Genomic DNA, 12,566 nt, shown 5'->3' on the forward strand with positions numbered 1-12,566 from the left:
AATGTTTTTAAGATCTTACGTATATTGGCACTTTTGCCCGTTTCAATAGCCACACCTGAACGAAGCTTTTCATGCCTGAAAAGAATTAAAACCTACTTGAGAAATACAACATGTCAAGAAAGGCTCAACGGTCTAGCATCTATGAATATCCACAAAGATATAAATTTTTCAGTTAACGATGTTAACGAAGAAAAATTTAATGTGTTCAAAATTATCAAAATGTTTTATAAATAAAGCGAAAAATTTAATATATGATTTTAATAATTCGTATTTTGAAACTTTATTACGCATACTTTCTTCTAAAGAGCCTTTTTTCTAGACCCACATTAGTGAAATATTATTCTTTGACTTGAGGGGGAGTTTTCCAGAGCCGACATCTGCCGCCTGCGAGAATTTATTCTTATTAACAGTTTTTCGCTTTCGCTTAGCAGTTACCGTTCGCTTATGGTACAAATGTGCCTCCTTAATCTAACCTAACATAACTAAAGTAAGCAAAATATAGTAGCTCGTTCTTTTGAGAAATATAAAAAAAAATCTCCTACGTTCTACATGCCTCGTTGGCACAAGTAGATAGATATATTTGTCTGGTTCAATGTCTTGGCTTGATCTTGGGCAGGAAATTCCTTTTATTGAAAGCCTGGCATTCCATTGAATACTTTTTTCTGGTGCTGAATTTTCGTCGGGCAACGTTCGAGTCTACCATCAAAGGTAGTTGATTGAATTTACTGGAGGCACTGCAGAAAATTGCATCCGCTAACTAGCTGAAGCCTTTTGGCTGGAGGCCGCCTAGTCAGACAAAGCTGCTTGGACTGCGGCATGGTTTTGGGGTTTACCCTTACTTAATAGATCTAAAATTTAATACTTAAGGATTCGGTTAATGCCATACCTTCATTTCAGACCCATCACCAAGACTTGACTATACAACTTTTTAGCGTNTGAATTTACTGGAGGCACTGCAGAAAATTGCATCCGCTAACTAGCTGAAGCCTTTTGGCTGNTGAATTTACTGGAGGCACTGCAGAAAATTGCATCCGCTAACTAGCTGAAGAAAAGGCTAGAGGCCGCCTAGTCAGACAAAGCTGCTTGGACTGCGGCATGGTTTTGGGGTTTACCCTTACTTAATAGATCTAAAATTTAATACTTAAGGATTCGGTTAATGCCATACCTTCATTTCAGACCCATCACCAAGACTTGACTATACAACTTTTTAGCGTTAAAGGTAATAGGGGCATTGCAGCAAACTGAACGATGTATAAGCTGACGCCGTAAAAATGGCAGTTGGTATCTATAATTTAAACTCCCGAGTACATCAAAAGACNAGACTTGACTATACAACTTTTTAGCGTTAAAGGTAATAGGGGCATTGCAGCAAACTGAACGATGTATAAGCTGACGTCGTAAAAATGGTAGTTGGTATCTATAATTTAAACTCCCGAGTACATCAAAAGACCTATCGGAGATGGAAATTTGTTGTCACATATTGAAAAACTTTAGCGACTTCCGCATCTGGATTGTAACTCCGGCTACGGTGTTAACGCAATTGCGCCGTGCAGCGCAGTGTTACCCATGCCTACTCAGATTAAACCGATAACTTTTCGGTGTCCAACCTAATTTTATTGATTTTTTTTTGCGAAGAAGAGGAGAATTGTCAAATGTAAAGAAAAGANTATTGATTTTTTTTTGCGAAGAAGAGGAGAATTGTCAAATGTAAAGAAAAATGTTTTTTAAAGGTATCTACATATATAATACGCGAAGGAATTTTTTGTCCAGGACAAAATATCTTCGCCGTTCCGTTATTTAAAAAGTTAAACCAATTATTACAAAATGGGTGTCAGTCGAAATTGTTTTGAACAGCTTTGTTTCATAATTAAACTGTAGGAGGGTTGCCATCTTTTAGAAAAATCAAATCCAATTTTAATTAAGGCAATTAAGTAATAAAAATAGATATGGGCACCAGACGAAAACGTTTAAGGACGTAGTAGTTTGTAAATATTTTGAAGAGGGTTGCCACCTCTTTGAAAAGTCGAATTTAGTTAATTTATTTTCAATCAATTATGCTAAACAACAGAGTGTTGAGAAATCTTTAGTTTCAACACTAAGAATATGTTTGAGGTGTTTAAAGAGGGTTGCCACCCGTTTAAAAAGTTAAATTCAAATTATTTAATAAGTTATATGAGTTACTAAACTGTTGGTATCAATCGAAATGGGTTTGACAAGGCTTTATTCCCGAACCATATTAAAAGGGTTGCCACATGTTTAAAAATTCAAATTCAACTGAATAAAACAGTTAACTAAAATATGTATCACAATGTCAGACAAAGGTAATTTAAGTAGATTTTAGCTTAAAATAATTTTTGAAGAGGGTTGCCACCTTTTTAGAAAGCTGACTATAGTTATTTTAAAATGTTGGGCGTTTTAACGCCATGCGGGTTCACTATATAAAATATTAAGTTAAAATATATTTGAATTGCTTAATATAGCAGAAAAAAAGTGATCACGGTGGCACAGAGAAGAAACTTTACTTTTCTTTTAGTAAATGATAATTAGTTCCTACTGGCTTATTGCAAATGATACAAAGGCTGTTTTTCAAAAACAAGTCTGAACAATTGGAAATTTCAATTAAAAAAATTGGGCATGGCTACGTTTATAGAGGTCATCGAAATAACTCGGCTTTATTAAACAAATTAGTGAATATTAAATAGTTTACAATAGAAAAATAACTCGAGTCTAGAGAATTTAAAAACTAGTCCGACCTGAGAAATTTACATATGAATTCTAATGTAAAATTCTCCGTTTAATTCGAATACGAAATCAGAATGTGAGAAAGTATAAAAGTTTTTTTTCGGTATTTTAAATCTTACTTAGTTGCAAGTTTCTTTGGAAATAAATAGTTAAATAGTCTTTAGTTTCTTTTTGTATTAGCAAAGCCTAATAAATTTTCTGTAATTTCTGTTAACCTCAGTTTTCAACCGGATTAGTAGTTTAGCAGTTCATTTATTCATAGAAAGTTTTGCATACTTTTTAAGACAATTTCCAAAATAAATATTCTTTCAACAAGCATCAATATTAAGAAATGTCAGGAAAAAAGACGTCAAAGTATGATCTTATGTAAATACAATAAGATCCTGCTTATCTACACCGAATTTAAATGTAGCAGTTATGAGAACTTAAGTTAAAATCAGGGACCGTAACAGTTATAATTTTTATTAAAAAAATCACTCTTTAACAATTATTTTTTGACTTTTATTTAATTACTCTTTAAATAACCGTTATTTCTGACTTTTATTTTATAAAACGAAAATAACAATTATTCTTGATTTTTATTTAAATAATCCGCAAATAACAGTTATTTTTGATTTTTAACTTATATGTCTTAAATAACAGTTATCGAAGTCATAAATAAAAATCAGTCACTGATCTTTATTTTTTCAATCATACTTATAAAAGTCATTTGAATAAGTCGTAGTAAACTTTTGTTTTCCAATACCTTCTTAACTGCGAAAAAATGTTAATGACTTTTATACGATTGATTTAAAAAGCAAAAGTCGATCACTGATTTATATTAATGACTTCTAAAAGTAAAAATCACTGACTGATTTTTATTGATGACTTTTATAAATAAAACTCTTTAATTACTGTTATCTAAGCCATATAATATAAAAATCAAAAATAATTGTTATTTTGGATTTATAATATAAAAATCAAATATAATTGTTATATTTTTAAATTTTGCATAAAAATTGCAAATAAAAATTTATTTTCAAATTTGAGTCTCGGTGCAAAACGAAATCGATTGGTATGTTTCACTTAGTTGTAGAACATTTCCTTCATAGTGAATTTTTCCATGACAGTTTTTATCAATAACTGTTATGTTCGGTCCCTGGTTAAAATACATACATACAAAAGCTTTTCTTGCAATTTTATGATTTTAAATTTTAGCTAAAGTTTGAACTACAGGTATTAATGAAATGTTGATTTTTGTACACAAAAAAAAATTTTTTTTTTTTGGAAATCAGCAATGGCATCCACCGGACAACTTATTCAGGCTTACAAAAGGCAGATGAAGACAAACCTCTAAAACTGTGTTATTGAACGAAAATTCTCCAATGTGATTATTAGACAAAACGCACTAACAATAACAATGAATTAATTTAAATACATATTCATGCAACAAATTACATCAGTCAGTGACATCAGTCAATACTGCTAAAATATGGCCCAACAAGTATTTAAAGCACACATACTTTCCACCTCATTGCACCCACAAATTCATTCACATCATATTTTCCAACTGCTACCACACCCTGCGCTTCAGCACTCAAACAAACATACTACTCGTAGTTTATCTGCTTATCCAATCCAATGTCGTCGTCGTTGAATGCATCAGAGCACGAATGATCGACTCAGAGAAGCATAAACATATTTACTTGCTTTAACATTGCAGCTGCTGGCGGGTGCCGTATGAAAAGCAGTTTACTGGGTCAGAGAGAGCGCGGACTTTGGCAGCACTGGCTACACAAAGTGACCAAAGTCAACAAAAAACGTAAACAAGTAAATAACAATAAATACATATGTACATACTTGCGAATACATATACAAATATTGAAATAAATGCGCTAAAAAGGAATTATAAGTGGAAAGAGGCAATTAAAAACAAAGCATGGCATTGTAGAAAATGCTAACAATAGTCACACATTGTGTATACCGTTAACTCTGGTAAGTAAACACACATCTAAGACAGCTCTGCTGTGTAATAAGTAATTGTGTCAAGTTAAAACAGAGCAAAGTAAAGAAAGTCAAAATAGAAATGGCTACAATTTCACAGCAGCTAGCATTTCCCACTTTCAATTTCAACCGCAACAGCGTGGAATGTGCATATGTATGTATGTGTAAATAAGTGTATTTGAAACCCAATGTAGGAGGAAATAAATTGCAGTTTGCTCTACAAAAGCTTGCAGAAAGTAGAGATGTAAAGACGTAATAATGAAAATCGAAAGTGTAAGGTGGCATGCATGGCAGACGAAATTACATTTCAAGGCTAAGGGAAGAGTGCTACAGTTGAAAAATGCTACTGTACAACTACTGACCTACACATGGTGGCACACTTATCTTAAACAATGCATTACCTTCAGTTTTGCATAAAGAAGAACATTACATTGCAAAATTGTATTTAAATGAAAACTTAAAAAAGATATATGTACGAAATGAAAACTTAAAAAAGATATATGTACGAAAAAAAGTTAAAACGAAAACTCGTTTTCATATTCCCCTAGTTGTGTACGTAACGTATGTATATGTATATCCCCTAGCACCATACACAGTCAGCTAACACACTTACTCGCAGGCCTTAACTTAAAAGTCATATTTTTTACAAGTATATACATAAATATTGGCGTGCAATATTTTTCTAGAGTATATATATTATATACATATTAATTTCTTCATGACTTTCATGTATGTATGTATATGAGAATTTCAGAATAAATTTCGTGTGTTCCAGTAAAAATTGTAAAATTGTAATTTTTGTTTCGCAAATCTTCGTCATCTTATAACACCGTGCGACAAAAACAAAAAAATTGGAAAACACACGAAAGAATCGATATACTCACGAAACCAAATGTAGAACAGCTGTGTTCTTAGTTTTTCACTCTGAAGTCAGGATTTTTTTTTTTTTTTAAAGGACTTTGAAATTTTAATAATATGTTAATTCAAAAATCTATTTTAAAAAATAAATGCAATGTAGAATAACAATATAGGCACCAGATGAGAGAGAAAATTCTGTAGAATTTAAAAACAATAAATTTGTTTGGTTTACAACGACGAATCGGTATTGAACTTAAAAAGGAAGCTAATAAATATTGCAGGAGGAAATCCGATGATGAGGTGGCATGTATATTAGGCCTCAAACAATAATTTTTCGAAAATAAATATTGCAAATTTAGAAGGATATTTAAGGACAAAATTTGTAAAAAAAACATTTTTCATGCCCATTAGTCCTTATGGACCAAAAAATGTATTCTGTTATATATACAGATTTTTTTTCTTTCATATGATNGAGAGAAAATTCTGTAGAATTTAAAAACAATAAATTTGTTTGGTTTACAAGGACGAATTGGTATTGAACTTAAAAAGGAAGCTAATAAATATTGCAGGAGGAAATCCGATGATGAGGTGGCATGTACATTAGGCCTCAAACAATAATTTTTCGAAAATAAATATTGCAAATTTTGAAGGATATTTAAGGACAAAATTTGTAAAAAAAAACATTTTTCATGCCCATTCGTCCTTATGGACCAAAAAATGTATTCTGTTATATATACAGATTTTTTTTCTTTCATATGATACCCTTATTATTGAACTACATTGCACTGAATTTTTTAAATTTTTTTTTTGAAAAAATCATATTTTTTAAATTTCAAAGTTCTTTTAAAAAATATCCTGTAACCATAGTTTCGCGGGTAAATTCTTTTTTTTTTTTTTTTTGTAAAATTTACTGTCGTACGGTGTGATCAATGTATCTTATTTTTATTTTTTCATTTGGTGGCACACTAGTTTTATTACTCTAGGTTTAACAAGAAAAACATTTTCACTGTTGGATTATTTCCAGTGGTCGCCTTTCGCACTCACCTCACTAAACACTTTAGTTTCCGCTTAAAGGAAAACGTTTGCTAGTATTTTAAAATTCACAACAGGTGTTTTTGGTTTTTTATTTAAACTTTAAGTCTAACAGCAGAGATATATATATATATATGCCTGTAATTCCACGAATTAGTTTAAAAGGGCGCGTTGTCCGACTGTAGTAGCTGAACTGCCTTCGGTGGTAATTTTTGCGAGGATGGTAGGCGGCCGTGGGCGCTCGGTAATAATTTTCGGAGTCGCTTCGACTCCACTGCCGCCAAAGGATGCGCTCACGCCCGCTGAATAAGGTTTAAGCGGCGGCTTAAACACTGTTCAATGTTGAAATTTTCAATTTTCTTAAACTTTTAAAATCAAATAATCGTTAAATTTCAAAAATTACAAAATAGCTGCGACAGATATTCTGCATATTTCTGCTATTTTTTTAACCGACTTCCAAAAAAGGAGGAGGTTATCAGTTCGTTGGAATATTTTGTTTTTCTTTTATTATTTTTTTATTTTTTTTGTTTATGTATGTTACCGCATAACTTTGGACCACGTCAAATTGTTTTCGCATCGGAAAGGGAGTGTCTCAGAGGTGGTCCCATACTAATCTGGTTTAGGTCCGATCATTGGATCATAAAATATATATAGATATATATACATTTTTTTAAGTCGGTTTTTTTTTGCTAAAAATTACTTATTTTTAATTCGGTTGCACTCTCTGCAAACTTCACAGATAACTTTCATTGCCTCTAATATGAATATTCTATTTGAAAACTTCCCAAAGTTATTAAAAAAAAAAAAAAAAACAATTATGATTTTTTCAAGTGCCAATGAAAAAAAATGGGTAATTTCGGGACTTTTTCGCCTAAATAAACGTTTTAAGGCTAAAATTTTTCAAATAATCTTCGATACAGTGCGGAAACTTATAATGCAGGATGCGTACGTGATTCACAGTGGGATATACATACTTATGTTGGGAGGTCACCTCAGGCGTTGTCATAAGAATCTTCAATACCATATTGCTTGGGCACTTGAACGGGAAATGCAAGTGCTCACGGCTCAAGAAAACTTGCTCAATTCATGTGATGCAAAGAAACTTTTAAATTATACGAGAGTGACGAATACCGAAAGAAAACAGCAATTAGCTGCACGGGGCTTCGAAGAGTCAAATCCAGCAAAACTTATTCGAGAAAAAACAATTCAAAACTAATTCTGTACGTTTTCTTCGACTTAAATGGCTGCTCTGTCTTTCGAGAAATATNAAACTTTTAAATTATACGAGAGTGACGAATACCGAAAGAAAACAGCAATTAGCTGCACGGGGCTTCGAAGAGTCAAATCCAGCAAAACTTATTCGAGAAAAAACTATTCAAAACTAATTCTGTACGTTTTCTTCGACTTAAATGGCTGCTCTGTCTTTCGAGAAATACTGAACAGACAAGTGTGTGGGGTATACAAACGGAAGTTAGAAACCCTACTTTATAAACTCGAAAAGCATGAAGACGAAAGTTCTCCTCCTAGATCGAATCAAGCAATTATTATTAGTAAACACATTGACTTGATGCATGGAACATCCGCCGTCTAATTAGCCTCACGCCCATATTTTGTCCACATATCCAAATAGTTTTGACGCCAACATTTGTCGAGACACCGAAAAGCCATTGAAGCATTCAAAACTTATACTTAGCTTCGAAGATACCTAAATCTGTGTAAAAAAACTTGTATAAAAAAATTCATGGAGACTCTTTTCAAAAACACTAAAGCCAATTTCAGTGGTACAATTTTTTTTTTCGTGGTTTAGCGCTCGTTACGATGAATTTTTAAATTTAGTGAATCCACATATTAATATTTCCCCCAAATATCTTAATTCTATTACTCACTTGATGTAGGGTATATTCGCTGGAATGTGATATTTTGCTCCCAAATCAAAGTCTTTCTCTGAACGTAGCACTGGCGGTTTAATTCCCCCATAGCGCTCCCTAAAAGAGAGATTGGGAATTTTAGAAAACTTTTCACGAGAGAGAAGTACGGAGTGCAACAAAACGTAACGGTTATGATCTTAATAACTAAAATCCCGATTAATTAGATTTGTATTTTTCCAATCTCTAACCTTTATTTTATGATTTTTATATTTTAAATCAATAATAATGGTTTTTTTCTGATTTTTATTTTTTTCGAACATATTTAACCGTCATTTTCAGATTTAATTTTGCAGAGCATAAAAGATGGCAATCGGTTATAGAAACTCAGTATCGATTATAACGAAAAACAATCACAAAATAACGATTAAATTTTACCAAAAAAACAATAAAAAATTAAGATTTTGCAGTCGTCTAAATATGTATAAAAATCTTATTATTAAGATTATTTTGGGTCCTTTNTTTTTATTTTTTTCGAACATATTTAACCGTCATTTTCAGATTTAATTTTGTAGAGCATAAAAGATGGCAATCGGTTATAGAAACACAGTATCGATTATAACGAAAAACAATCACAAAATAACGATTAAATTTTACCAAAAAAAAAAATAAAAATAAAAAATTAAGATTTTGCAGTCGTCTAAATATGTATAAAAATCTTATTATTAAGATTATTTTGGGTCCTTGGTTATTTGATCGAATTAAACATATTAAAATATAAATTTTCTGTTTCATAATCGATACTGTCATCGATAAATTTATCTATACATTGTTATCGATATCGGTACCCATACCCATCAAAATATTTATCCAATTACGGTATATTTTTAATATCTCTATCTCATTATTTTAATATCTCTATATCTTTATCGAACTCCTAGCCTTTTTCCTCGATATATTTACTGATATATTTACCGATATTCCTGTCTCTTATTATTTTTCGTTACCTAAATAGTTACTGATTGTTACAGAACTAAAAATTTCGGAATCTTTTTATCTAAAAACAGTTGATTAAACTTNTCTCATTATTTTAATATCTCTATATCTTTATCGAACTCCTAGCCTTTTTCTCGATATATTTACTGATATATTTACCGATATTCCTGTCAATATATGTGCTCTTATTATTTTTCATTACTTAAATAGTTACCGATTGTTACAGAACTAAAAATTTCGGAATCTTTTTATCTAAAAACAGTTGATTAAACTTTCGGTTCAAGGTGCGCTTATCGTAGTGTCTTCTCTACCAAAATTAAAAATTTTTCCCATCAACATTTTTTTAAACTTTCTAACGCAATTTTTGCTGCCCCAAAAAAGCAAAANTGCTGGTAACAGAGGAAGAGGAAGGCCTCCTCTGCGTTGGAAAGACCAGGTGGAGAAGGACTTGGCTTCACTTGGCATTTTCAATTGGCGTCAGTTAGCACAGAAGAGAAATGACTGGCGTGCTGTTTTGGACTCGGCCAAAATCGCTTAGGCGGTTACAGCGCCAAATAAGAAGAAGAAGAACGCAATTTTTGCTGCACCCTGTAAAATGAAGACTAACCTGAGATTCCAGAAGTGGCAATTCATCGTGTGCTTGTTGGTATTCCCACTAAATACATCGTATCGCCAGTTGTCCAAGGCCAAGGCAAAAGGCAGAAAAGCAACCTAAAAATCCCAAATTGTATCAATATTTTCATTCAGCCCAAAAACAGTCTCTTTTACCTTATCCAAAGCCATCGTGATGAGGTAGTTTATGTCATAGCTGGACTCATCGACCGAGCGTTGCAGCAGCCCGATCGTTTGAAAATGTTTTGATGTCGATATGGACAATGTTACAGCATCGCCGATCGCTTGATGAAAAGCTGGATTTGCACCGTTTCGAAAAACTTTCGGCAAATGCCTATACTGTAAAAAGTACTGTATATGCGCCATCTCGTGATGCGCACTCAGCAGGCCCTTCTGACTAATTTCCGAACAAACTTTAACACGAAAATCATGACGATTACAGAAATCCCATGCTGAGGGCTCACAAAATACACGTCGTCCATCCAAGGGTTGTTCCAAGACAGAATTGCGATAGAATTCAGGACCCACGGCCGACATATTAATCGAAGTGAAGAATTCCTCAGCTAATTGAAACATAAGCAATGGCGTATAGCCTTGTTCGATCATGCGTGGCGTTATATCGACCAATTTGCGTCCAGGATACGGTATGACAATGTCCAAGATGTTCGACCACGACTGCGCATACATATTGCCGAGTATATGCGAGGGTATGGGTGCAATGCGATTGATGCGATTCGGGCCATAATAGTCGCGCAATTTACGACGCACATACGAATGTAGACCCTCGTACAGTGGTCGTATTTGTTCCCAAACAATCTCAACGTCCTGTCGAAAGTTGGCTGACTCATAAGGGAGATACCAAAACTCGCCGCCGTTGGTGACATCTATCAGAGGTATATGTATTAAATCAACGAATTTTGTTGAGAAATTACGCCACTTACTATTCACATAGGCAACCTCGTTCATTACATCCACCAGCTGTTCATAACCATCGCGCATTTCACGTCCGGCTTTGCGATGATACTCCACCCAGGTGTGCTGCAACTCATCCCAGTCGCGACTTTTAGACATAATCTCCTTGAGATCGGGTATGTAGCGCAGGTTGCAGACGAACGGTTGTTGATAAGCACAAATTGTGGCTTCATTATAAATGTACAGCATTTCATTGATCAGGCGATTGTACTGGGAGAAGAAGTAGAGATGAGTGTTAATCGAAATTTTATGCTTCTTTTAACTTACCCGATCCAATGTTTCTATGGGTAGCGCATTGGGTCCAGCTTCAGACTGTAGCATGAGCTGCCGATATAGTCGTCGATCGAGTATAAGTTCCTTATTTACGGTCTTTGACTGCTCGGCGACCAAGCGCAGAAAGTCAACATAATTTTGTTGGGCATTGAGCTGGAGTATATAAAATATTAAATTTTAATATTTTCGTAAAATTAAAACTGTAATTAAAATAACGAAGTTTTTAATAAAAGAAAAACACCTATATTCTGAGACTTTTTCCTATTATTTTAGGGATTGCCTTGGGTTAGACATCAGCAAAAGCTCACTGGGAGATATTTACCGCTCATTGCAGATTTAAAAAAAATTATCAAATTGGACATGGACCCATCAGCAGCCTTTTCACTAGATATTATTTTTAATATTAGTAGATATTAAGGTTCAAACTTACTCGGGGATATTTCATCGAAGAAACTTCGACTTAAGTTTTCCAGACGCGAAAGGACACGTTCCAGTTTTGCTTTAGTTCTGCACGAGAACAAAATGTAATATCAAGAACGTGCCCGCAAAAGAACCACACTGGCGAACAATAATATTGAGAGCAGTTTGAGTGAGAACAAAACATTTCCAGCGATAGCGAAATGAGAACGAAATTATCGAGAACGTTTTCAAGGAGGATCAAAAAGGAACTAAGGTCTGGGGAATGTCCTGCTGTAGAACAAAACGAGAGCAAAAGTTTTGAGAATGAGGGGAGCGTCTGCGTGTTGGTATGGAAAATCGTTTCAGTGGGAACCATAATTGTTAATTGTAAGCCAGAGGAAAGGGCGATTCATTTATGGAACAGTTTTTCATTTTCTGAGCATCGACCACCTTGTTGGCTGGTTGGTTGGTTGTAGTGCTACCTAAATTGTCGCTCAGAAATCAATTAGCGCATAAAAGCGCCATTTTGGTGCACTTCTCTTGGACAATGATATTTTATTCTATCGAATCCTCCCTGTCAGAACATTCCTGCAGTTTAGTCAAACCATTTAGAACCGCTTATGTATTTGTATATGCCGCCTATTGTAGCACTAGATAAATCCGCTAACTGCTCCATTGTGCGTTTCCCGACAGATTTATGTCTTAAATAAACCAGACCTTGTCATTCGCACAGGAAACGAAATACTGGAATGACCGGGGATAGTCGCTACAATTCTAAATACTTCTATCCTTGATTTAATTAGCAGTTCTGCTGTTCTTTTCCTGATAAAGTCA

General features: G+C 33.6%; 1 protein-coding gene across 1 annotated transcript in view; it reads right to left on the reverse strand.

Moving 5' to 3' along the window:
* Positions 1-11,481, reverse strand: part of LOC108365535 (angiotensin-converting enzyme-like) — a 92,620-nt gene extending 81,139 nt beyond the window's left edge. Inside the window, exons 1-5 of the mRNA XM_017619585.1 lie at positions 11,328-11,481; positions 11,030-11,270; positions 10,245-10,972; positions 10,084-10,187; positions 8,502-8,600 (exon numbers count right to left, since the gene is read on the reverse strand). Of these exons, the coding sequence (XP_017475074.1) occupies positions 8,502-8,600; positions 10,084-10,187; positions 10,245-10,972; positions 11,030-11,270; positions 11,328-11,381 (1,226 nt within the window). The 5' untranslated portion in view covers positions 11,382-11,481. The remainder of the gene's footprint in view (positions 1-8,501; positions 8,601-10,083; positions 10,188-10,244; positions 10,973-11,029; positions 11,271-11,327) is intronic.
* Positions 11,482-12,566: the final 1,085 nt, after the last annotated feature.

Source organism: Rhagoletis zephyria, unplaced genomic scaffold (genome assembly GCF_001687245.7).
Source record: "Rhagoletis zephyria isolate East Lansing unplaced genomic scaffold, Rhagoletis_zephyria_1.1 Rzeph_scaffold_01903, whole genome shotgun sequence".
In the NCBI taxonomy this organism is placed as follows: Eukaryota; Metazoa; Arthropoda; class Insecta; order Diptera; family Tephritidae; genus Rhagoletis; species Rhagoletis zephyria.